The sequence below is a fragment of the Furipterus horrens genome, unplaced genomic scaffold, assembly GCF_987537825.1.
Source record: "Furipterus horrens unplaced genomic scaffold, mFurHor1.1.pri manual_scaffold_12, whole genome shotgun sequence".
Lineage (NCBI taxonomy): Eukaryota > Metazoa > Chordata > Mammalia > Chiroptera > Furipteridae > Furipterus > Furipterus horrens.
Window position 1 is genome coordinate 77819624 of NW_028327182.1, and position 27552 is coordinate 77847175.

The 27552-nt window shown below is 38.6% G+C and overlaps 1 protein-coding gene across 7 annotated transcripts; it reads right to left on the bottom strand.

The window, feature by feature from the left end:
• Positions 1-35: 35 nt before the first annotated feature.
• On the bottom strand, positions 36-26397 carry ASH2L (ASH2 like, histone lysine methyltransferase complex subunit). 7 transcript variants are annotated; one of them, XR_016507493.1, is made up of 20 exons: positions 26183-26397; positions 25487-25553; positions 25223-25368; positions 22909-22997; positions 22540-22634; positions 18951-19046; positions 18222-18317; positions 17274-17349; positions 16536-16553; positions 15007-15100; positions 14003-14220; positions 6397-6564; positions 5906-6099; positions 4572-4664; positions 2590-2688; positions 1819-1878; positions 1605-1716; positions 1198-1233; positions 776-830; positions 36-345 (listed from the first exon to the last, which is right to left on the bottom strand). XR_016507493.1 is itself a non-coding variant. In XM_090258707.1 (19 exons), exons 1-17 carry the CDS (start codon positions 26368-26370, stop codon positions 1609-1611), a joined length of 1905 nt encoding a protein of 634 aa, XP_090114833.1. In that variant the 5' UTR covers positions 26371-26397; the 3' UTR covers positions 37-345; positions 1198-1233; positions 1605-1608. The 7 variants fall into 7 exon arrangements, 6 of the variants coding, with proteins under 6 accessions (XP_090114833.1, XP_090114834.1, XP_090114832.1 ...); XM_090258707.1 differs by lacking the exon at positions 776-830 and having other exon boundaries at positions 37-345; XM_090258708.1 differs by lacking the exons at positions 776-830; positions 1198-1233 and having other exon boundaries at positions 37-345.
• Between the last annotated feature and the right edge of the window lie 1155 nt (positions 26398-27552).

Sequence of the window (27552 nt, forward strand, 5' to 3'; positions counted from 1 at the left end):
TCCGAAGTATAAACAGACAAAATCATTACTGCTGTTATCTCTGATTTATGAAAGCCAAATGTACAAAAAACTAATTTTGTCATTAAAAGAGTGAGTTGTATAGGTGGAATTATGTTTATATTTTATAATGTATACAATTATGTAAGTGGTAATTTATATTACAAAGAATTTACCTCCAGCTTCCTCTAAATAACACCACCCTCATCTTCTTAAAAGTTCTTCAAACTCTGATGATCCAGAAGCTTTACAACTATGTCTGCCCTTTCCAGTCATGAATGAACAGGTGTCCAGGGACGACAGGCTGAGACTGCAGCCTAAGATGACACTGATTCAGTGTTAGGTTTCCTGTTAAGAGATGTGGAATGGCCAAAACTAATATATCTGTCTCCTTAGGAGACAGATATATTAATCAAAGCTACTGTGTTAAGATCCCAACAGTCACTTGAAATTCTGGAAATTTCTTAAACAGGCATAATATATGGTGATTCTTGGTAACATGTTACCCTACCTCACAGCAAACCACTCTATTAACACAGGTAGAAATTTATATGTGGGGCCATCCTAGGAGGGCCACATTGCTACTGATGTATGAAAAAGGGAGACAGAGAAGCCACAAAGGGACCCCAAGAAAAGGCTCATTCTTACATTCTAGTTTTTAGTTTCTGAAAATTGCCCTTTAATCATCAGCCATACAAAGGACTATAAGCAAAGGCAGGAAAACAACCTGTATATATTAATATACATGTTCAAGGAGAACTGGAGGGAGACCACTAACCCTTCACTCTTCTTCACCTCTTGAGAGCCTGATTTTCTCAGAATAAAGAAGGTGGCTGGACAGAAGGGAAGCAAGAGGAGAGGGGTGAGATGCAAGTCGGAAGCCTGTTTCCTCCAATGCAGGCTACCCTTCCTCAGCCCGCCCACATTTCCGACACTGTCACCAAGAGGAACACACCTTGAAAGGGAAGCAAAGTGCCACACATGCTTGATCACAAGTTTTATTTGGGAAGTTTCTAATTGTTAAAGCTGCAAGCGAGTTCCTTTCACAATTAAGAGTACTAGAGACGGGTAGTTTCAGATCCCAGTGTTCAAAAGCACATTTCAAAGTTAGTAACAAAAACCCCCACCCGAAGGAAAGCTCTTTGATTGGTTATAGAATGTACAACCACTGATTTCGGCTATTCTCAGAAACAGGCCTACCGCTTCCTTGGAAATCAGGTGGGATGCAGTCAGTGCCTACAGGAAGAAAATGTCTTTAAATAAGTTAGCCACTTAGGTAATTTCATCCACTCCTTAGGAAATACAGTATGCTAACAAGCCCCCGGTGGGGTACGTGGCACAGCACCAGTTTCACAGGGAGCTTATGGGATCCTAGGGTCAGCAGGCGTTGGCCTATGGCACACAAAATGAGAGCAGTCACCAGAAGTGGAGAAGTACTGAAGGGCAGGGAATCTCTCCCGGTGCCACCCAGCCTTTACCTTGTTAACAACAGAGGCTGTGTTCTGCAGTACGTATCTTTGGGATAACATTTGCAACAGTTAAAAAAAAAAAAGAAAATCCCCCAACATTATTCCCCAGAAAGTTCATGTCTGCAAAGAAAGAGGGACCTGGTCAGGGTTCCCACGGGGGACTCCGCCTCCCATCCACTTCTGTTTCCACGTGATATAAGACATCAGCCAGAGTATGTTCCACGACTGCGCCCCAGCCCATGTCACTCATCTGTGGGAGGAATGAGAAACAGGAATGAGGTGATTAGAATAACCACAGCAAGAAGTAAAAAAGATGCTGAGGATGCATGCAGACATTTTTAATGGTACTCACAGGGCGGTAAGTGAGATCCTTTGGAGGATACTTAAAGCACGGTCCAAAGTTAATGGAAACCTGGGATAAATTCAATTCAAGCAGACATAACAAAATAAGCATATAGTGAAAAAGTTAATCGGACATGGGAAATTTTTCTCTTTAAAGGTAGCAGTGACATTCAGGGTATAACTAGAACAATGATATGTATTCATATTGCTGAAAGTGGTCAACACCTTAATGTCCATCAAGAATTAGGTAAATAAATAGACATATTGATTTCTGTTTATAACTTAAAGATTTCCTTATTTTACTTCCATGATGCCTAAGCAATAGACTAAAAATACACAGAAACTTCCAGGCATTACATTTTCTAATCACTTAAAGAAAAAAAAAGGCTCTAATGACTAATGATAGTCCCCTTTACACTGAATCATACACACACACACAGGTAAATTCAATACAATAGTTACAAACTAATGATGGTAGGTTATCATGACATATAATGCCAAATTAACTTATACACATAAGTACATTATAGCCTTTACAGTGAACAAGAACATCACCACACAGTACATTCAAAGAACAAGTATGGGGCACACTAATTGCATGATCTAAGCAAATTCTTCCTAAAACACCCACCTGTTTTTGGAACAGTGACAATTGGAAACCATTTCCATTTCACTTAGGCTATTTATATTTCTTTCTAGAAATCAATCAATGGCTCTTCCATCACAACCATTCACCTATTTCTCTCAAGTTCCGTTCACAGGATAAACAGGTGATACATACCGTGCAGCTCTTATACAGTGAGATGGCTGGAAAGTAAACCCCCTCAAAAATGTCTTTGTAAGCCACACCTTGATTAACACCATTTTTATAAAATATTATCTGAAACAAAAACCATGGTTTTACTTTAGAATTTAAGAACAGAACAAACAAATTGAAGAAGAACTGACTTGGAGAACCCTTTATAAGTGCTGCCACCATACAGGTAATACTGAATTCCAAGAACAGCATATAGCTTGTGTAGTAACATCATCTTATATAATCAGGGTTCTCAGAGCCTATTTACATGCACTATTCTATTCTAGCTGGTCTTCAGTTTTATTTGCTTTCTACATTCCTATGCTACTTCTACCAGTTAGACTTTCTATTATCCATTATATTGCATTTATAGAAAGTAATCTGGGCCCTGGCTGGGTAGCTCAGATGGTTAGAGCAACATTCTGATATACCAAGGTTGCAGGTTTGATCCCCAGTCAGGGCACATACAAGAATCAATCAATGAATGCATAAATAAGTGGAACAACAAATTGAAATTTCTCTCTTTCAAATCAATAAATTTTTTAAAAAGTATAGAAAAAGTAATTTGGTTTTTTACCAATACCTATTTAAGCTTATTTATGTCTCCTTCCCTTACATTTCTACTTTGAAAATTTCTTAGGATATTCTGTCAGTTTCTGAATCCTCATTTTCTTTGTCCTTTACCTCCCAAAACTATTCTGAATATTCTCTCTTAATCATTATACATTTGGACTTCAGAAAAGGTTCCTTTTTCTGAATTAATTTTCTGTCTCTTCTTCCCTGCAAGAGATCTCCTTAGCTGTACAATAATCTCTCACTTAACATCATCAACAGGTTCTTGGAACTGCGGCAAAACATATTTTGATACCAGTAAAGTTTCTATGGCATCTTCATCGATGTTATAATAAAACAATGCTATTTGAGGACTTGCTGTATTTTCTGACTGTATCATCTTTAGATCTATTAAGTGGTTCCCTTCACTATTTTTTCAACTGGAATCCCAGTTTATTTTTTAATATTTTATTTATTTATTTTTAGAGAGAGGTGAAATCAGTTGCCTCTCACACACCCAACTGGGAACCTGGCCCACAACCCAGGCATGGTGCCCTGACTGGAAACTGAACCAGAAACCTTTTGGTTTGCAGTCTGGCGCTCAATCCACTGATCCACAACAGCCAGGGCAGGACCCTACTTGTTAAAAAATTTCTCCTACATTAGTTTCTATTATGGACTCAGGTGGCTTCACAGCATTTTTATGGAAAAATATTACCAGCTCAGAATTTTCTTCTTTCTCTTCCCCTTCTGACTTTGAATAGACATGTTCCATAATTCTGGGACAGGGAGGTGGGGAAAGTTCTAGAAGACACTAAACGAGCCATTACAGCTCTGGCTGCCCCCAGGTTATACAGCAAGGTTCTCTCCTCTTCTATTCCAGCGTTCCCCCCTCTGTATGCGATACCTCCTCTGATAAAGAATACACATCTCTACCATAACTGGTGTGGCTCAGTTGGCTGGGCGTCATCCTGCAAAGCAAAAGGTCACCAGTTTGATTCCCTGGTCAGGGCACATGTCTGGCTTGCGGGCCTGGTCCCTGGTCAGGGCATATGCAAGAGGTAACCAATCAACGTTTCTTTCACACATCGATGTTTCTCTCCCTCTCTTTCTCTCTCCCTTCCTCTAAGAATAATTTTTTAAAATGTTAAAAAAAAAAAAAAAAGAATACACATCTCTGACTTGCTTCCTCAATCACTTATAGATTTCTTTCTTAGACTATTGTTTTCACCATTTTTATAGAGTGCTCCTGAAAGAACCTTGGTCATTCCGCTAATAGTATCACAGAAAGAGCACAAACACAGTAGGCAGAGTGTGAGCTTACTCTGCCTAGCTCATTTCCTCACTTATAATTAGGGGGTTGGTCCCAATCTTCAAGGTCTTCTAATTCTGACATTTTTGTGACCATGACTTACCTCACTATTGGGAGTCTGCTTTAGACTCTTCTCCGCTTTATCCACAAAGTCTTTTTCCTCAAAGTACAAGTAACTCTTGAACTTTATCAAAGCCTTGAAAACCAAAAGAGAAAGGAAGAAAGGCTTATTGAAGCATCCACAGCATCACACAAACAGCACTGAGTCATGCGCTCTACAACAGAAATTTAAAATCTTTGCAGAGTTGGCTCTGCTAGATTTTGAACTACATGCTTCTTAAAAAGCAGATGGCACATGTTTGTTCAACATTTTTTAAAAAGGCCTTTTCTAATAAGATTTACAAGAAAACACATACATATAAATACATATACACTCTCACCACAACATCAGAGTAACTAAAATTCTCATATGTGATTAGTGAGAATGGAAAGTCTGGCAATTTCTCATAAAATAAATATGTAATTACCCTACAACCCAGTAGTTCCATTTCTAGGTACAGATCCAAGAGAAATGCATGTTTACAAAGAGATTTGTTCAAGAATGGTCACAGTCTCAAATGTTAAAGACCTCAAGTGTCCATCAACAAGAAAATGGGTATTATATGTTAGTTATTTTTCAATAAATCTGGAAAAAAATAGAAAAGTGGATAAACTGTGGCATATTCATAGTGAAATGCTACTCTGCAGTATAAAGCAAACTATGGATACATGCCACAAAATGGATGAATCTCTAAAGCATTATGCCAAATGACAAAATCTAGATACAAGACAACATACTGCATGGTTCCATTTATATAAGATCAAGAACGAGTAAAACCTACAGAATAGAATTATGATGGGAAAAAATTCTAAATGTAGTCGCCTCTATGGGGATAGACAGGGGACTGACTGGGAAAGGGCATGAGGGAACTTCCTGGCATGATGACAGATTCTATGTCTCAATAGGGGTTTGGGTTAAATTTAAATCTCAGTGAATGAAAATCTGTATATTTCATTTTACATAAATTTTATATCAAAATAAAAAACTAAACAAAGGTTAAGCTCTAGCTAATGATGTGCATCCTGAGTACTTGGTCAGGAATGTGCAGATGTTTGCAATGTTTTCTGAAATACATTAAAAAAAAAAAAAAAGATGAATGAATGGACGGATGGGTGAGTGGAGAATAAATGGATAACATAGTAATAGAATTTAGGTGATGGATATTCGGACACTGACTTTTAAATTCTTTCAACTGTTATATCTTAAAATTTTCATAACGAAATGTTGGAAAAAATGTGAATGGTAGGTCAGCATCAGCAGAGGCCACAGGCCACAGCTGCAGGCACTGGCTGCCACAGGTCTTCAAACCCTGGAACATCTCAGGGGGACAAACTTACCTTATCTTTATAGGTATCGGGCAGTGACTTGGCTGTCTCTGTGTCTTCAGGAAGATTGATATAGAATCCCAGGACATCTCCCTGTCCATAGCCAGAAGAGTAGTGTTTGCCAATGGACTGGTGGAACTTGGTTCCCTTTTTGCTCCGCCAAGAATAGCTAAATTTATCATAACCTAAGGGAGCTTGAAGGTTACCTGTCCCAATAAAAAGATATGCAGGAAGTCAGAGGACTGCAACTTCTGGTTTGCTAAAGAAAAAAATTCTTACTCTCTTTTTTAGGGGGAGGGGAGTGGTCAACTTTGTAAAACTGCTAACAAACTATTTCTCACAAGTAAAGAATTATAAAAATATTCCAGGAATTTCCAGCTACCTAAATCCTCAGGAACTTAATTTTATGCCTACAAGTTGACAGGCACCAAAGTAGTAAACTTAGCCAGGCAGTCTTATACCTCTCTATTTGCTCCAATGTCCATACCACAGCCCCTACTTACCTAAGGGCTGGGACCAACCCAGTCTAGCAGCAGTGTCTGGCGGCATCTCATCCACCGTAATTTCAAAGTACCAGGTGCCTTTCCGTACCCCATGAGAAGCCCGCACCATAGAGTAGCCTTTCTCTCCAACCACAGTCAGCCGGTCATCAGAGATCTTTAACTGGGGAGCTGCAGAGATGGAGATAAAAACAAAAGTCTGTCACTTATTTGAGACACCTGGAGACAGCTGCCACAAAACCATGGGTCCCTTACACTCCAGTAAAACAAAATCAAAGATCAGAAATAGCAGGTCAGGAATTGGAAATATTAATCAAGGAGTTTAAAAATCTCAACGTAAGATAAAGATGATGGAGATGAAGGAAAAGGAAGAAAGTTGTTAGGTAAACCAGTTTTATTATATTTGATTATATTTAAGAGGACAAGTTAAAATTAATTATACTGTTTATTCTCTAAAATATAATAAACCAATTATAATGTGTTTGGATCCTGATTTGAATCGATGATCCTTTTAAGACTTAACTTTTTACTTTGAAACAATTTCAGATTTTCAAAAATAGTCAGGAGGTCCTCACTCAGCTTCCCCAAAAGTTAAGACCATATGCAACCATATATAATTATCAAAACCAGAAAACATTAATACAATACTATTAATTAGCCAACAGAACTTCAAAATAAGCCAATTATCAACGTACTATCCTTTCTCTGGTCCTGGCTCTAATCTAAGATCCCACAATTCATTTAGCTGTCGTATCTTCTTAGTGTCTTTCAATCTAGAACAGTTCCTCAAGCCTTTCATGACAGTGACATTTTGAAAAGTACTAGTCATTTGTATAATATCCCTCGCTTTGGTTTGTTTGATGTTTCTTCCCATTTAAGTTCAGGTTATGCATTTTTGTCAGGAGCATCACTGAGGTAATGCTGTGCCTCTCAAGAGTATCATATAAAGAAGCACGTGATGTCAAAATGGTGATGTTCAACTTTGATCACTTGATTAAGGTGATGCCTTTCAGGTTTCTCCACTACAAAATTACTATTTTCCCTTTATAGTTAATAAGTATTTTGTGGGGAGATAACAAGATATTTGAAAAAATCAAGAAAACCTGATTATGAACTGAAGCCACACAATAGCAATTATTTGTTTTGTTCAGCGTGATAATAGCATATTGATTATAAAACAAAATACCCATATTTTTTAGAAATGCCTATTTTTAAAAGAGTATATAGAGTGAGGTGTACTTCTTAAAAATTCAGATAAAGAGACACAGAAATAAAGGAACAGGCAAAGCAAATATGGAAAATCGTGACAACTGTTAACTATGGGTAAAAAGTATTTGGAGATTCACTATACTCATGTCTCTGCCTTTGCATATGGTTTGAGCCTTACTTTATTATGAGGCCATTATGTAAGATAAGGGAGACAAGTCTAAACCAACTGGAGGGGATATTGTGACTTGGAAGTGAAGAAAAATTATAAAAGGTGGGAGGCTTGATTTTACAAATGTAAAAACATCTCCACCCCAACTAAGGCTTAACTGAGAAAAAAACATTTGAAACAATATTTATAACACTGTAGAAGTTGTCTGAATTCTATTGGAAGAAACAAAATTTAGATTAAGTAGCTTTTATAAGGGCCTGAAAATTTTACAAAGTACTTTTATAGTATGTAGGTAGACAGATAGACTCACTTAAGCCTCACAACTAGCATTTCAAAACATTGTGCTGAGGGAGAAGATTATGTGCCCTTTCGAGACCACACATGTATGTGGCAGACCCTGAATGAAACCCTGGCCTTACACTTCCCTTTATATCACAATGGCTCTTGTATTAGGCAGATACAATGACGTCCTCCTTATATTAAATGCATACTGTTTAACAGAACTTTCTTAGGGATTTGGCAAATTCTACCTTCTCAAATACAAATACCTCTTCCTTTACCCCTTCCTAAACAATTCAGTCCCAAAGCCACTGTGTGGGGCTGAGCAAGCAAGTGTCCATGATAGAATAGGATATTAAAGGGTTTACCTCCTCACAGAATACTTATTAATTACAAAGAGGAAAAAAGTAACTTCACAGGGATAATCTTGGCAGATACACTGCATTAGTCAAATGATCGAAGTGGACATCACCAGCAATGAGACAAATTAAAATCATGTACCATGTGACAGGATGCAATATGAAGAATACAGCATCATTTCAATGATATTCTTGTCAAAGATGCATAATTTGAATGGAATCATGAGGAACCAGACAAACCCAAACTGAGTGATATTCTATAAAGTAACTGGCTTCTGCCCTGGCCAGTGTGGCTCAGTTGGTTGGAGCATCGCCCCCTAAACTGAAGGGTTGCAGGTTCAATTTCCAGTCAGGACACATGTCTAGGTTGTGGGTTCTGTTCCTAGTTGGGGCATTTACAAGAGAAAATTTATCAATATTTCTCCCCATTGATGTTTCTCTCTCTCTTTCCTTCTCTCTCCCACTGTCTAAGCACATTCCCAGGTGAGGAAAAGAAAGGAAAGGAAGGGAAGGGAGGGGAGGGAAGAAAGACAAGGAAGGGAGGAAGGAAGAAAGGAAGGAAGGAAGCAAGCAAGCCCCTAATTTTCAAAGCATCAAGGGAAAGATGAGAGTATTCCAGACTGAAGACTTAAGAAACATGACAACTAAATGCAGCAAGTGATTCTCAACTGGATCCTTTGCTATAATGGACATTATTGGATCACCTTGAGAAACCTAAATAGGATCTGAAAATCAGATGGTAGTAATTAGATGTTAATTTCCTGATTTTGATGGTTGTATAGATTCTATAAGAATGTGAAAATTTTAAAATATCCACTAATTCTTTGGTACTCCTCCTTTCAGGAGGTAGAGCCTAATTTCCCTCCACTTGAGTGGGTTAAGCTTAGTGACTCACTTCTAACAAAATATAGTTGAAATGACTATCCAATTTCAAAGATAGAATCACAAAAGGTACTTAAAGACTTTATTACTCTCTCTTGGATCACATGCTCTTGGTGAAGCTGCCATGGATGGGAACAAATGACAGTCTATGGAGATGGCTACATGGTGAGGATCTGAGAGCATCCTACCCATCACAGCCACATGAGGAAGCCAGCTTGGAAACAGATCCTTGACCCCATCAAGTTTCCAGAGAAGGTAGCCCCAAATAAGAGCTTGACTACCTCATGAGTCTCCCTGAACCAGACTGCACAGCTAAGCTGCTCCCAGATTCCTGACTCTCAGAAACTGTGGGAAATATTAAACATTTGTAGTTTAGACTGCTAAGTTTTATGGGAGTTTGTTACACAGTATTAAGAGAATACCCTTGTTTGTAAGAAATATACAATAAAGTTCTCAAAAGGGAGAGAGCAGCATAGCAAATTACTCTCAAATGGTTCAGAAAAAAAGTTTTGGGCCCTGGCCAGATAGTTCAGTTGGTTAAAGCATCATCCTGATACACTAGCATTGTAGGTTCGATCCTGGGCCAGGGCACATATAAGAATCAACCGGTGTAGCCTGGCTGCTGTGGCTCAGTGGATTGAGCATCGGCCTGCAAGCCAAGTGTCGCTGGTTTGATTCCCAATCAGGGCACATGACTGGGTTGCACATCAGGTTCCCAGTTGGGGGCACAAGTGAGAGGCAACCACACAGTGATGTTTCTCTCCCTCTCTTTCTCCTTTCCCCTCTCTCTAAAAATAAATAAACAAACAAACAAATTATTTAAAAAAAAAAAGAATCAACTGGTGAGTGCAAAAATAAGTGAAACACTAATCAATATTTCTCTTCTCCCCCTCCCTAAAATCGATAAAAGAGAGCAAAGTTTTGTACTGTTCTTACAACATTTTTTATAAGTCTGAGATTATTTCAAAATAAAGTTTAAGATAAAATATAAATTTATCACTAATTTTTATAAGGCTCAGCATAGTCGGTTGCTATTGCTATCCCAAGTATCAAGTTCTAACAAGTGACCATTATAGGTCAGTGTTTTCACTTTTTTTCCTCTCCAGAATTACAGCTATGATGTATAGTGAAACAAGACAAGTCTCACTTTTTAAACCCAGAAGTCACTTATTTGGCCCTTCCCTACTATCAAAGTATGCCTGTCATTGACATAAGCCAAACAAACCCACATATATTGGACTTTACATCACAGGATCACATTACATTACAGTTTTCAGCATTAAATCAAGAAATAATGGCCTTCCAAATACATGAATCTGTTTAGATCCAATTCAAAAAAAAAGAGGCATATTTTTAAACAACCACGGAAATGTGAATACAGACCAGGTATTAGGTAATTAGGGAATTATTATTTGCCTTAGGTATGATAATGACATACTGGTTATGTTTTTAAAAAGTCTTATTGCCCTGACTGGTGTGGCTCAGTTGGTTGGGCATCATCCCACAAAGTGAAAGGTCGCTGGTCCAATTCCTGGTCAGGGCACACACCTGGGTTGTTGGCCTGGTCCCTGGTCGGGGCATGGGCAGGAGGCAGCCAATCGATGTTTGCCTCACACACCAATGTCTCTCTCTTTCTCCCTCCCTTCCCTTCTAAGAATACATATATAAAATATTTTTTAAAAATCCTTGTGAGAGATAAATACTGAAGCATTTATGGATAAGAGAATATGCGCATCTGGAATTTGCATTGACAGTCCACAAAAACAACAAAAAATAATGAAGTATACTCCTCTAAAAGCAAGTAATTTAAATTCACTTTCACATTCTAAAGGATAATGAATGCTATTTGTTAATAATTGAGTAAATTATGTCATTAAAAGAACTACTATATATTAAAGAGTTTTGTATGACAAGAAAGTCATAAATAAAGTCGCAGACAACTGACACAGTTGGAAAAATGTTTACAACCCATACCACAAAGGGCAATATCCCTAATATCCACAGGAACAAAAGACCAAGTTCCCAATAGAAAAAAAGGGGAAAAAATAATCAGGTAATTCATGAGGTAAGAATTCTTAAACATGAAAAAATATTCAAAGTCAAAAAGATACAAATTAAAACACGACAAATACCACTTCTCACCTATCAGACCAGCCAAAATTAAAATATAAGACAACACATTCTGTTTGTGAGGCTATGGGAAAACAAACACTCTACACTGCTGGTGGAAATGCAAATTAGTACAACCTTCTGAAGGGAAATTTGGCAATATCTAACCAAACCACACATACGGTTACCTTTCGGTCCAGTAATTCCACTTCCAGAATTCTACCCTGAAAATATACCAACAGTCCAAAAATACATATGCTCATGATTATTCACTGCCTCTCTGTTGATTGCAAAATACTGGCAACACTCTAAATGCCTGTACACAGAGTGGCTGAATAAACTATGTACAATCACGTAACATAGCATCATAAAGATAAAAAAAAGAAAGTAATAGGGATGATCTCTCTCTAAACTAAGTGATCTAGAGTAACTGCATGAAGCAAAATACAAAAGAGTATCTATAGTATGCTGCCCTTCATGCACAAAAAAAAGGAGATAAAAGGAAATATACGTGTATCTGCTCATTTGTACAGAAGAAATACAGCAAGGACAAACTAGAAACCAAAGAGAATGGTTAATTATAGGAGACAGGTGAGGAAAATGATAGAAAAAAAGGAAAGAGAAAGGAGTGGGGAGAATGGTGGGAGGAGGCGGCGCCACACGGAGTAAGCCTTTTTGTACAACTCTAACTCTCAGAACCAGAGGAATGTTTCACATACGCCCACCTCACTCACAGGCCCAAGAGGTGGGAGAACCCAAACAAACACTAACAAATGAGCCTAACTGTATTGCAAACGGAAAACATAATCACGTTGAAGAAGGTGGGGAAGAAAAGACCTAATCCGAGTTAACAGTATCTTGATAGGATACTGCAAAGCTAAAGAGAAAAAGAGCTGTACATAAATGCTACAATCTACTTAGTGAATGTTTCTCACAGGTGTTAGCGATTCTGAAACTACTTTATGTGCTTATCAGAAATGAACAAATATATTGTAGAGTTAGGTCTCTTACTGCTGAAGAAAGAAGTTACAAAGAAGGAAAGGTAGAAGGCTGGAACAACCCTGTGGTGTTTGGCTTCCAAGGCACTGGTGTAAACTCGGTATAGCCATGTATGTATGTGCCAGTGTACATACATACATTCCCTACTTCTGTCTACTGAAGCCACACCCAGTAACAGTGAGCATACCTAATAGTCTTAAAAAATAAGGTTTCATTCTCCGATCAAAGGAGCCAGGGTTCCTTGGAGGAGTAGCTGATACTTGGTCTGGGGCATGGAAAACACCAGATGATCCAGGAATGTCTTGTGATATCAGAAAGTAAGAAAGTACTAAAAAAAAAAAGGCCAGGCCCTGGCTGCTGTGGCTCAGTGGATTGAGCGTCAGCCTGCGAGCCAAGTGTTGCTGGTTGGATTCCCAGTCAGGGCACATGACTAGGTTGCACGTCAGGTCCCCAGTTGGGGGCACAAGTGAGAGGCAACCACACAGTGATGTTTCTCTCCCTCTCTTTCTCCTTTCCCCTCTCTCTAAAAATATATAAATAAACAAATAAACAAATAAATAAGTTAAAAAAAAAAAAAAAGGCTGCACATCAAAAGAACACAGAAACCAGCCTAAAGAAGCTTCTAATGGCCAAAGCTGGAATAATTTGAGTAACAAAATAAAGTATACCCCACAAAATAAAATGACTATCTATGAGTCCACATTTAATAATAAATGGAGAAGAAATAAGAAATCATCAGGCAACCACCACATTTATAATCATATCAGATAAGATTCACTGATGGATGCTAAAATTAGGGCACAAAACTTTACAGAGAAACAAGTTATTTGCATAGCCTCAAAGTATTTTTCCCTATGATATTTATTAAGTACAAAGGAGAAGACAGTAGAGAAAGCCAGCAGAAACCACCTCAACCAAATGATCATGGTCAACATAAGCAATTAGAAGACGTAGTGACATCATGAACTCCATGAGATGATGCAACGAGGACTCATTTCTGTAGTGTTTTTCCAAGAACTGCAAAACTTCAGTTTGATTGTGAGAAAAAGGCAAACCCTCACTGAGAAATATTGGGCAAAATAACTGATTAATACACTTAAAAAGTTTTACGGCCACAAAAAACAAGCAACTACTGAGGATCTATTGAAGACTGCAACAGGCTAAGTAGATACAACTAAATATAGCCTAGAAAAGAGGCATTACTGAAATTTAAATAAAGTCTTTAGTTTCATTAATAGCATTTACCAATGTTAATTTCATGGTTTTGATCACTGTACTATGGTTGTGTAAGATGCTATCATTAAAAGAAGCTTGATGAGGGATATATGAAAACTATTGTTTTTGTAAGTTTAAAGTTAGTTCAAAATAGCAAGTTTTAATAAATCATATATACATGTATCTGTGTGTGTGTATAAAATGGCTAGAGCTTATAAGAAGAGACAGAAAAGCAAATTATTTCTTGTGCATTCTGGCTGAGTCTAGAACTGGAGTGTGGAGGAGTTGCTTTAGACTGACACATGTATCTAATTTTAGATTGGACAAAGCTGATGACAGTAGTTCAGGGTAACTCTGGATCCAACATGAACATTAATAACTTACATACCTCGATCATGTAAGGCTAACAAAACCCGTTCATACAAGCAGGCTCTGTAGAGGTCTCCAGGAATAGGTTTTCCTGCCCAGCAGTCAAGTTCAAGCTTCTCCGGATCAGGGGCATGGGGATCAGGCTCAGCTAGAATATACCGATAGCCATCTTTGTTAAATGGGTGTTCCAATGGGTAGCCATGAGGGGGCAGGCGCTGAGCAGAAAACAAAGGGTCACTGCAGAAAGAAAATAAATAAAATTAATAAGTTAAAACCTCCTCTAGCTCAACTGCCTTCAATTCTGTAAGAAACGCATCTCTGATTTATTTCAGCTGAAACACAAGCAACTTAACAAATGCTGTTCATTACTCATATAGATTGCCCTGCCCTCTGCAGGCAAAACAGAGAAATAAAAAATATTTGCTTTATTTAGTAAAATAGTTGGTTAAATTACCTTAGTCTGTGGGGTTATCTGTATCTATGACACTGAGCCAGTAAGTACATCATACGGAAGGGAGAAGAGGAATGAGGACGATTTCCTTTACTATATTTATTATTATAAACTAATAAACAGAAACTCAGCGATATGAACACTTACTACCTGCTGTCTAAATGAGAACTGACCTGAATTTCATCACAGTATTGAACAAAGTGAAAGGAAGAGGCATGAAAGGGAAGAGGCAGAAAGTTTAAGGAGCCAGCATTCAATGTTGGTTTCACTCCCCCTCCCCCATCTAGCCTTTGTGAGGATGTGTTAGTTACTAGAACTTTACTCCCCAGGTAAATCAACAGAGTGCTGCCCCGGAGCTGGATTGTACAGTACCAAGTTTGTAAATCAGGAGGATACCTAGCCTGGGGTTATTTTACCTCTCAAAGCGCTAAAGATTTGAGAAAACTGGATAGGCTTTTTAATCTCAGACATGCGATCTACTGAAAAATACGGCTCTTTTCCCTCTGATGGACTTTGCCAGCACCAAACAATACTCCAACAGTGGTGGACGGGGGTGAGGGTTCTCTGCCCACCTCCGGGCCTTCTTGGTGGTCCCTGTAGTCCCTCCATCCTGCTGTTTGCGCTTAGCTCCTCTTCCTTTTCCACTGCTTCCTGCTGCAATTCCCCCTTTAAGAGAAGACAGATGACTTTCAATGAGCTGTGACAGAAGCACCACGTGGACACTGAAATTCCAGGGGGACTAACACTCCCAACGTGCATTTGTGCAACACCTACAGGAGGATTTCCTTCCCGAAAGCGTACTGGGTTTCACTCTGGTTCTGAATGAATGTGCTGAGTGTCTCGCACCCCAGAACACTGGGTTCTGGCAGTAAGCTCAAATGAACCTGGGTTACTCTCAGCCTTTCTTAGTGAACTGCAACTACCAGTACACTTCCTGAGGATGGGACACAAATGCATTTTCATTCATCCAGATTCTCAACACCCACAGCTAAGAACAACTGCTTGGGCAAAGCTCTTTTTTCCAACCAAGTCAATACAAACATCCACAGAGAGAACATCCTCACTGTAAGTGGACGTTCGCTTGTTTGAACTACATATTATATATTCCATAAACATAATAAAGGCACAATATCTGCAAAAGCACTTAATGTGAATATCCAACAAGACAAAAGTACATCAAACATGGAGAACAAAAACGGAGGTACTAAAAAGGTGTTTCTCTCCAGTGCTGCTACTGTGGTATCTAGTGTGGTAGTGCATGACAGAAGTTTAAGAAAGGCAGCTTTAAATTTAGTGAGCAATTTTTACTATTATTAGGACTGCCAATGCATAAAATTTAGGTTAGACTAACTGAAACTTGAACCTGGCTTGTAGAATTAAGTGCAAATATTAATAGGTAATTTACATATTGAATATAAAAACGTTTAGCTACATACTAAGGCCACAAGGACCACTACCTTGTGTATTTCTGAAATAGCCACTTCAAACTTTTTGTCCAATGGTGTCATTCCTCTCAATTAGTTTGTCTTCCAGAAAAGGTCCCTGAACTGCAGGAAAACACCTTTATGTAAACAACTGGATGTACAGAGTACTATATCTTAATTTGGGGCAAGCTTAGAAATTATCAGCAGTTCTGCTGCAATAAAAAGGATCGAGACGCTGAGGGCAGGTCATATTCTGCATATACAGGACCAGATTTATATAGAACTTCCTTTTATGAACACATCAGGTGTGATTCCTATTTCTCATAGAAGGTTTAATGTTAAATTGTTGCAATATCAATATCTCTAGTTTGAGGTACCTCATTCAAAGAACTGTTAGGTTTCTATTGTCACTTGCATCTTAATTATTTTAAGAGTTTTAGATTTAGCTTGAACAAAACAATTCTGGCCATGTTAGACAGAATATGACAACGTACAAGCTCTTAATTACTAACTTTAAACTGAACTGTTTCATATTAAATGCTACTGCCACCGTTTACACAATGCTTTAAATTTTTAATTCAGTTTTTAGCTTCCACCACAACTCAGCAAAAAAGCATTTTCCAAAGCACAAAATACTTAAGTCTGAGAGGCTGAAAGAAGACAGAGGAGGAATTCACCTCCAAAAGATGCTCCACCTGTAAGAACAGAAGTGGCACCACACATTTGTCAAATGTTAACAATTATGAGGGGGGAAATGGTGTAAAGATAAACAATACACTTAGCTATTTTCAATCTTAGAATATAACAAGAGAAAACGATTACATATTTAAGATGCCACCGCTCCAAAAAGAAACACAAGTTAATGATGCTATGTGTCACATAAATAACTAGGTACCACCCAGCAACCCCAACTCTCATTAGATTACCATTAGCGATGAAGGGCACTCTTGCTATTTATTAGATGGGTTCCTGATAGAAAAAGCATGCTGTAGTGGGTAATCAATACAGAAAATGCTGTCATGTGAGTAAGCTAAAATTCCAGGGCAAGAAAACTAGATGATGGGAATAGGAAGTTTTTAAAATAACAGCTGAATTAAGGAAAAAGAATGGAAAGCAACTGAATCTAAACTGTTAGTTATAAGGACAGTCTAATGTGAACATAGTAAATCTGTCCTTAAAATTGTACCTTATTTTATGCTACATCTGTTTCACTTAAGACCAAACTGTGGTGTAAAGTGCCAGTTCCTCACTACCATCTGTTCTAACATTGGCTAGCTCCTAAAAATTGAGTTTGGTGCTTTAAAGTATTTTAGTGAATATGCAGTTAAGAGTCAACCCAAAGAATGCCCAACTCTAGGCACGTTTGGATTTAATAGCTTACAAATATTTCATCAATGAGACATTTAAACACCTACCATTTAAATTCCCACTGGTAGACACAGCACTGCTTTGTTTTTGATTGTCATAAGCAGGACCAATGTTACTAAGATCCTAGAGAGAAAAGTATTCAATTATGAAGGAAGCTTATATAATTAAACCAATCTGGCAATGCTCAAAAAACACAGGAGAAATTCTGACAGAATTGGAAATGAAACTGACAACCCTAAAAAGTCTGAAATTTGCCAGGGTCCTGAGCTTGGATTCTTTAGGGATCAGCAAATAACAAGTAAAGCAGACCAAATGTAAGAAGCAAAGTGGTTTAAGAACAATGATGAATGACAATCGCCAGGGAGTAGGGGTGATAGTAGGTCAATGGCCAACTGGAGTGCCTATGTCCCATTCACTCAGCTTCCAGAGATTCAGGCCCAATGTAGCCCAATCTTTTCATTTTACAAGAAAAAGACTGAAACCTAAATTTCTATGTGAAATCTTGAATTTTCAAGGCTGGCAAATAAAACATTTTAATGTACAGCAGAACGATATGACCAACTGAGATGCCAAATGTGGTCCATCAGTAAACAAAGAGTGGAAATTTTCTTCCTTATGTTATGTTAGATGCAACAGAAATCCTTCACACAAAATTTTTCTTCGAAATAACAAATTTAAGATAGAAAGAAAACCAGAAATAACCTGGAATGGTATATTTGTGTATAAGGGAACGAAAGTTAAAAAATATAATAATAATATGCGTAAAGTGGTAACATTTTGGGGAAGAGCCAGAACTAATACACTAATTTCCTGGTTAAGGTTAGTGTTCTTTTTTTCCCACATGTGCCAATAATGATTTATTTGGAGCCCACCATGTTATGGGCATGTAATGGCAGTGTGTTATATGTGGCAAATATACAAATGTAAACAAAACTCAATCCCCTGTCCCCAAGTGGCCTAAAATCAAAAGGGCAATATAAAGCATATTAACATACCTGATCCAAAAGTCCAAATTTGGGATAATCTTCTTCTGGGTCCTTACTCCCAGGATCAGGGTGTTCCTTTACCAAGAACACATCTCTTTCTTTACTCTAAAAGGAAATAGTATTTTATTACTGAAAATTTTATTCTTAAAAGAAGTACTGAATGAATGATCAATAACCAACTCTAATTCCTAGGTATAATCTCCAAAAAAAAGACTGTAATATTTTTCTCTCTGATTAGAAAATTAATACATGATCATCAAAAAATTCAAACAGTGAAACTTAAAATGAGAGCCAAAGTCCTTCATAATCCCCACCTATCCCTCCACCTCACAGAGATAAGCACTGTTAACACCTTGCTGTTGACCTCTCCCAAGTGCTCTTTAATTCTAAGGACAATAACATTTATAACAGTGTTATTGTTGTTGTTGGTTTTTTTAATTTAAAAAAAAATTGTCTCCAATTTCAATATAAAATTATACTTGCAAGGGTGCAGTGGACAAAAGTTTCAGTGTCATATAAAACAAGTGATGCAGGCACAATAAGAAATAATATTCAACTTACTGATTTTGTGTAGAAACTATTAAAATTGGCAAGTAGTTATACTGTACTCCCCAAGACTTATAATAAGTTGTTCTCATTTTCTTACTCATAACACAATTTCAGTGAGACTAAAGAGGATTTAATTCGTATGAAGAACACTGCCTAAATGTCAGGTGCAATCAATTTCTGCCAACTTACCATTGTTTTAACAATGTTATTTGGCCAAGTCATTTTCCCAGGTCTCTGTCTGGTCGTCATGCACTCCCAGTATTTATCAATAAATGGTATGATATCCTAATTTTTAAAACAAAATATTAAAATGTTTATAGTTGGTTTCGAAGTTATGCTCCCAAAAAAGGGAAAGAAAACTGCAACATTTTCAAAGACCCATATTTAGTCTTAATGACTGAACGAATATATAATTGCACACAAACAACATACAGATTGTGAAGAATTTTAAATAAGTATATACAAATCTTAGCAACAGAGTTTACAATCAAACTAGAGTGTAATCTTGGTTGCAAACTGAAAGATGAATACAAAGTTATTCTCTGAGCTCCTATTTCTACATGCTTGAGACATCTCCACCTGCACCTCAACCTTCTTGTGAATAAAACTGAATGCTATATCTTACCTCAAATATCTGTTCTGCAGATTTTTATATTTATTGTTAATACTAAAGTCAAGTATCAACCAAATCCCAAACTAGACACCATGGAGTCATCCTTAATTCTTCTTGCATAACCCTCACAACTAATCAGTCACCAAATGAATTTTATTTTTTTATTTATTGACCAGAGAGAGAGATTGATTTGCTGTTCTACTATTTATGCATTCACTGGTTGATTCTTGTGTGTGTCCTGATTGGAGAGCAAACCCACAACCTTGGTGTATCAAGACAACACTCTAAGCAACCAAGTTACCCAGCCAGGGCACCAAATGAATTTAAAATTTTCAGAAATCTGTCACCAATCAGGCCTCCTTTCCGTCCCCACTGCTTTGACTGTGGTCCCTTGCCAGTTCTTGCCTTCATGACTGAAACAATGTCTGAGCTTGATCTACTGGCATCAACTCTTCCCTTTCTAAGCCATTCTGCCACAGTCCACCAGAGTTAAGAGCCCACCACTAACATCTTCCACTAGTTAGTTCCATGAAAACCATATCTTTACTGAAAGGAGCCAGGACTGAATCAGGCAAAGTACAACAAAAGCCTGGAATATTTTGTTGTTCCAGAAAGCAAGAAAGAGTTAAAAAAAAAAACTATAGGGACATATCATTAAGTTTCAGGCGTTAGCCTGGATGGGGGCTACACTAGTCAAATCTGAGTAGCACAAACACAGAAAGCTGAAACCTTTAATAATGAACTATAAAAATCCATAAATCCACAGGGCAACTTAAAAAAAAAAAAAAAAAAGATGGGGGAAAGGGAAAACTTCACGAAGGAACTGCAACCAACAAATGTAGTCTGTTTTGCAACCACCTCTATTAACAGATGCAGGCTAGGATAATCAACAATTGCTAAAGCCACTGTTTGAAAGGGTTAGGATAATACGACATTCACACAAACTTGATGTATCATGCCACAGATTACTTAATAATTACAAAGAAAAAAAAAGCTTCTTTAAATGGAGAAATCTGGTAGATACCTCTTTACCCAAGTAGTCAAATTTAGGATCATCAATAATAAAACAAACCATTACCGTATGCCTTCTGATGTGATTCATAGAAAAACATCCATTACCTACATACATAATATTCTTGCCAAAAATATTTCACCTCAACCTAATGAGGAAGCAATTCTAGTCTAAGGATCATGCTGTGTACCCTGAGAAAGAAGACAGCTGATAAGAAGGGCTCCACGTGGCTAACTAGGCTTAAATTTTAAAAATAATAAAAGAGTCCAGCAGCCATTTTCTATACAGAGGCCACACAAACTGCACTTCGGGGAGAGACCTGCACTGAACTGCTTGCCAGCAGTGTGTATTTCAACCAGTGGGACTGAGGCTTTCCCCATCCAATCAGAGCTATGCATCTCTGACCAACCAGAATGGCTCTATTCTGACCAATCAGGACAGAGCCTTTTGAACCAATCAAACTACGATGATTTGGAGTCCTCATTTGCATGAGGGCAGACCAATCAGGACCCAGCGGCAGGGACTTCTGTCCATATAAGCCAGCTCCCCCAGTGGCTCTGAGCAAGCAGTTTCTCCTTACACTGAAGGCTGTGTCTCTTTGGATGAGCTGAACTGTCAACTATGTGTTGCCAGAGCAGAGGCGCCAGGGCTGCTTCATGGCCAAGCTGTTTTCACAACTGCGCTTATCATAATTGAGCCATTTTGCAATGAATAAAAAGTTTCCTTCTTCACTGCATCCCAAATTGGGGATTCCTGTTAGTGTTGATTTTGCACCAACCACCAGTTAACAATGCCAATTGGGAATATCATGCCAACTGTCTAGGCTCTTCAAACAAAAATTTTCTTAAAATTTTAAATGTCACAGCACACACACAAAAATAAAGTAAAATAAGTAAAGAAACTATTCCAGATTACAGACAAAAGAGGGAAAAGCTATGAAGGATATTATTAAGACAATAATAATATTGAGAAAATATGTATGTATATTGTATATAAAAGAATACAAGTTGTATAAATAGTTTATTGCATCAACATTAAATTTTTTGAGTATGATCACCATATTGTGGTTATGAGATGATATTGGGTAAAGTGTAATGTATGTAATTTAGAGGGAAAATATAGATGTGGAGAGATAAAGCACATTAGCAAAATGTTAACTGGCAAATCTAGATGAAGAATAAACACATGTTCATTTGTACTATTTGAATTTTTCTGTATGTTTGAAAATTTCAAAATAATAATTTGGGAAAAAAATAAAGTAAGAGAAAAAAACAAGTCTATCACAGCACATCTCTATTTAAAACACTTTTAATGCAGGGTAAAAAGAGGTAAGGAGGGGACCCTCTGCCGACTCCTGCAACTTATAGAATTAAGTCCTAGTTTCTGTTTAGTAGGAAAAGCCCTTGCCAAAATCTGATCCTGACTATGTTGATCTCATTACGCATCCGACAGCAATGCCTTTCAAACTGTAAATTGCAAACTATTAGTAGATTACAGATCAAAATTGTTTTATAGACTAGGATAGATAGATGTCAGAGTGCAGATGGAAAAGATCAGAGGGTAAGTCTCATTAGATGAAACTTTGTTTTCAAGTTTTAAATGAGAGTGGGTAGGTATGAATGTATACTAGGTCACAAAGTATCATCATTTTAAATTACTTAATTTTTGTATTTCTTAACATGAATCACAGCAGAAAGGACTCATGGATGGAATAATCAAGTAATTTTGAATCCTGACTTCAGTCATGTGGTTTCCCAGTTTAATAATAAAAAGTAATTGTTTTTAATAAAAGGCATGCATAAACTGACCACCTTTCCCCATGACAAATCTGTAATGGCACCTATAAAAACAGCTCAACTAGGCTGAAAAGGTTCACCCCAGGATCTGATTATTAATTGTGGGCTAGACAGTTATTTGCTTCTATAAAGCAAACCAAAACTATTTAAGGATTTATCCTACTATTAGTTAAGCCAAGTGACATAACATACATACACAAGGAAGTTATCAAATTACATAAAATAAGGACAAAATAACCACTGAATTTAGTAATATATTCATAAAAATTGGGGGAAAAGTACTTATTGTTAAAGAGTGTATGGAGATGTCCACCTGATTCTTTGGCATAATTACAATTACATTAATTGCATCTCTACCTTATCTTTGGAAAACATGGTTTTCGGATGTTCATCTTGTGTTCGGGACTGCCACGTTAAGTTGGCCAAAGCACTAAGGCACATCTCCTTCAAGTCTATCAAAAAGGAAGAAAAAGTTATCTATAACACTAGCTATTACCAAAAGAATATTCAACTATATGGTCTACAAAGGAACAACTATAGTACCAAAAAGTAGAGTCATCATTTATCTGAAATGGACAATAGCAATTATTCAGAGCTAAACCCCAATGCAACTTCTACCAGCTACCAGGCAAAGGAATCCTGATTCTGCTAAGCCCAAATACTTTTTCTTTCCCAGCTAACTAGAGGACAATTCTATTGCAGTACTCCAAAGTACTCTGCTCTTACTTGCTTGCTTCCGGAGGAAATAGGTATTCCCACTATGATGGCACACATTGCAGTGAAAACTATAGTTGGTCATGAATGGTAGACAGGATCTGTAGAACAGCCAAATTGGACAATCAGCGAACTTCTGAACACGCTTCTTTACATGAAGTAAAACAACAAAGTTATACAGTAATGTGAATATTCGTATATAACATTAAAACTTAAAAAGGCCCCTGGCTGCTGTGGCTCAGTGGATTGAGCGTCGGCCTGCGAGCCAAGTGTCACCGGTTCAATTCCCAGTCAGGGCACATGACTAGGTTGCATGTCAGGTCCCCAGTTGGGGGCGCGAGTGAAAGGCAACCACACAGTGATGTTTCTCTCCCTCTCTTTCTCCTTTCCCCTCTCTCTAAAAATAAATAAAAACAAATAAGTAAATAAATTATTTAAAAAAAAATTAAAAAGGTAACCAAAATCAAAACAGGGCTTGTAGTTTTACAAATACCTGGATTTTTCTGTCACAAATATTTAACAAGACATTCTAAGCCTCACCTAGAGTGATATTAATAAAAATGGAAATGACACACAAGTGTAGAAGAAGAAAAACTGGTAAAGCTTGGTGGCTGACTAAAAGGGGGGGGGTGAGGGCGTGGGCAGAAACCAAAGGAGTTCTAACCACTTAAGACAGCTTATATCATAAAGAGGAAGGCTCCTGAAAGGGGGAGTTAGGGGCAAGAGAAAACTTGTCTGTTTGAAGACAGAGAGGAAGAATTCAGTAGAGGGAGCGAAGCTGAAGATGGCAGAGACTAAGAAACTGATGCATTAGAGAAGGAAAGTGTGGTGGTGATGATATTGGATAACTAGAAAAGCACAGGGAGAAAGCAGTCTTGAAAAAAAGAAAGTAACAGAAAAATAAAAGATCCGTTTAAGTTGGAAGAGAAATCAAGATAAAGGCAGGTTTATCTTGAACTGAAACTAGCTTAAGGTATCCTCAAAAAGAAGGTTCCCAAGTGTGTGTCCAACTGCCACCACTCAAGGAATGAAGAAACATTCTTATGAATGTTAAGACTGAGCTCCCTTACCTTTACTTCTCTCTAGAACCCCTTCCGTTAAACAGCCTATTGTGATAAACTCATTTACAGAAGGCAAAGTCTCATACCAGAGGTAGGTATATACATAATTATTTAATTCAAACAAAATCAGGTGTTCAGAGCAGCCTTTTTCATACCTCTCTACCTCACTTCCTCTTCTCAGCCACAGAAAATAAGCTGTCCCACTTAGTTGGGCTTCAGGTGTTAACTTCTCAGATTCAGGTGCAAACTGCTATCAAAACTCTGAACTGTGGTTTGATTCTTCCCTGGATTGCTCCAAGTTATCTCTTTGGTAAATTTCCTTTGCTAGGTCCTATCTATCCAAACCACCAAAGTGGCCAGATTTTAAGTATTTTCTAAATGACAAGATTTGCTTAGCTACTTTATTTTCCCTATAGATATTTCTACCATGATCAATTCTTTCTTCCTGACCCTCCAGTACTTTTCTTTCTTTTGTAAACATTTTATCCTAAGTCACCAGTCGCATGTTAATTGAACATTAGCATTTCTAAACCACTTTAAGTTTTTCACTCGAAAGCATTCAACAAATTACAAACAAGCGTATTTCTCCACAATCCCACCCAAGGAAATTAATTTCATCATGCAACCTTATTTTGAGATAGTCTTGGCTAAATTTACTTGTATAATATGGATCATAAGAAACACCAGAGAGCCAGCAATACATTACCGTAGACAGTGAGTCAGTAATTGTCACTTGCTAGCTATATATAAGTCTTCCATTCTCACTCATAAAGTGATTTTAATTCACTAGAAGAGGTAAAAGACTGGAAATAGGTTTTGCTGAGGAGAGAACTCAGGATACCTAAAGGAGTGAATTAGACGCAAAAGCTAAAAAGGGATGGCTCAGGCATCTCCAATTTTTGACATCAGGCTTTGTCCACACATACACAACCCTTTCCCCAATACCCACAATACCCAATACAACGTTTAGATGATACTCTCTCAGATCTGTTTATACACTTTGTAATTGTATGGTTTTGTCTCCAAATGGTTGTAAGCTCAAAAGCAGGGATATCTATCATTGTACGGACCAGCGCTGGGCTCTCCGTAAGTAGAAACATGCTCAGGGTATTAGAACAACTGATTAAAATCCTACTACTCATTGAACAGAGGTTAGGAGGCACAGGAAAAACTATACATTTCCATTGGTCTAAAACTATTACACTGTTGAACAGGTGAAGAACTATGTTACAAAGTAATTCTTACAGACTACAAAAAGTACTCACGAGGTATCGATGCCAAAGGTGTCTGCTGTGAACCATTTTGTACATATCCCGCACTGCAGCTCTACTTCTCCCAACTGTCGGCCATTCTCTTCATCCACAGAGCCCGCCTGAGTATCCATCACCTCCGAAGTGTCCCCAGCACCTTCCTGTGTCCAGAGAGCAATTAGAGAATCAAGTTCGTTGACCTGACTGTATTTTTGACTCACTTAAAACACTTAAAAAAACCCTATTTTGCCTTGCAAACATCCAAAGAGAAATACTTACTAGTGTATCTTTTCCATTAGAGGATTCTGTCTCCAAACCACCGCTCACATCAACAGAGTTTGCATCCCTACAAAATAACGAAAGCACTCAAGTAAAAGTTTTCAAGAGAAACAAAGCTCAAAACGCCTATTCCCGAAGATAATGATCAAAGTACTGCTAAACTTCACACTCAGCTTTTTCAGCTAAGCCCGTTCTCAGGCTCCATGCCCAGGGTTAGGAAGAATGTGGCTCAGACAGAAGCAGGCCCATGGGACACAAGGATGCCTCATCGGCCCTTACAGGCAAATCTACAAAAGTTGGAATCGGTCCTGGGGCAGGTTCGCAGACGTACAGCTCTCCCACTGTTTCAGAGGGACCGCCACTTCGTCTAGCCTGGCAATGGCAAAGTGGTTTCTTCTCTGGGATATTTGAGGGGTTTCGGCTAGAAAACCCGCCGGGGTGCAAGCACCGGAGACAAGACAAGAAAGTTAGCTCTCACAGACCTTAAAAGGTGCAGAAAGGGGCGTCGTCTGAGATACAGCTCAGAGGGGACGGGCTAAGCGGCGGGCGGGGCTATAGTCCCGGAGGGGGCAGGGCAAGCAGATGACAGCAGGGAACTAGGTTCGCAAGGGGCGGGCAGGAGGGCTCCCGGGAGCCGCAGGGTTCCAAGGGCGGGCCTCCCTTCCCGTGTCCTCCAGTGGCTGCAGGACATTTTACCCGCTTTCGGCCTCTCCGGAACTGGGCTCCGCTGCTGGAGCAGCAGATGTCCCCTCTCCGGCTGGAGCAGCCGCTACCGCTACCACCGGCTTTGTCTCTCCTTCCTCGGTTGCTGTTGCATTTGCAGCCGCTGCTGGGCCAGGTCCTGCACCCACTCCAGGTCCCGGTCCACTTCCCGCCGTCGCCATCACTGCCGCCTCCTAACCTTCTCGCGAGATTACTACATCCGTCTCGCGCGAGTTCCTGACTGATTGTGTAATCTTCAAATAGTAAAGGCCCGTGGTGGGTCCCCCGCCTGACGAGTAATGCACACTGCCAGCCCTCTTTAAGTCCCGAAGGCAGGCACAGTGGGCGGGGCTTGGCTAGCCACCGGCAAAGGATGGTGAAGGCAAAGGAGGCTTGAATATTAGTGGGATTTTCTTTAGCACTAATATCCTTCCAGGGGCGGACGCGCCTTGAGAGCGCAGGCTGCCTACAGTCTTGAACGCAGGTGTGTGCATGGCAAACGTCCCTTACCTGTAAATGTGGGAAACGTCTTCGGGAAAAACTAGCACTGACTGCTCTGCTCCAGAAGTAGTAGTGCCCTAAAGACCTGCCATTTGGGGCACGTTTCCAAGTTGCCTTTAGAAATGGGAGCCTAAACAGTCTGAATCCAGAGCCTCAGCTACGAAGCGAGCACCGGGGAGGGGATGTGGCTGGAGAATCCAGGCGGGAAGGCAAGAAGCGCTGTGTTTTCTAGAAGCTGCAAGCCGCTTAATATTTTAAGAGGTGGAAAAGGAAGCCCGCAAGTTAGGGAGCCAGGTGCTGGGGGGCTTAAGAGTTTAGATCTTAGTCCTTAGAGAAAGGAACAGGTACGGGCTAAAGGTAACAGCGACAATGTTGGAAGGTGAAGTCATTGGAATGGAATCATTCAGAGCCATGATCTTCAAACTGGAGAATAAAAACCCTTATAAGTATTTGGGACAAGACAGTTTTCAGGAAAATCAGCGTTTACAACCTACTTACTAAAAAGTTGCCGAAAGATATGCCTTGTTCCACTTTACAGAAAAAAAAAAAAAAAAAAAAGAAAGCCTGCTTTTCTCCAATCCTGCATCTAATCTCTGATATGTTGCCCCAGGGTGTACAAACGTCTGGGAGGTTAGGCCCAAGAACAATTGGAAATATGTAGATATTTTGATTTCCCAATTGGTTCTCAATTATTTGTTTTTAACAAAACTGAAAAAGGATATAACTAAATTACCAAGTGATAGATCATTTTAAAAATCGTTGGTGATAAATACTACTAGTAGAGAGTAAACCTTTAAGAAAAACAGAACATTTACACAGATTCAAAGTACATCCCTCAAAATATTTGTTGTAGTGGCAGTTTT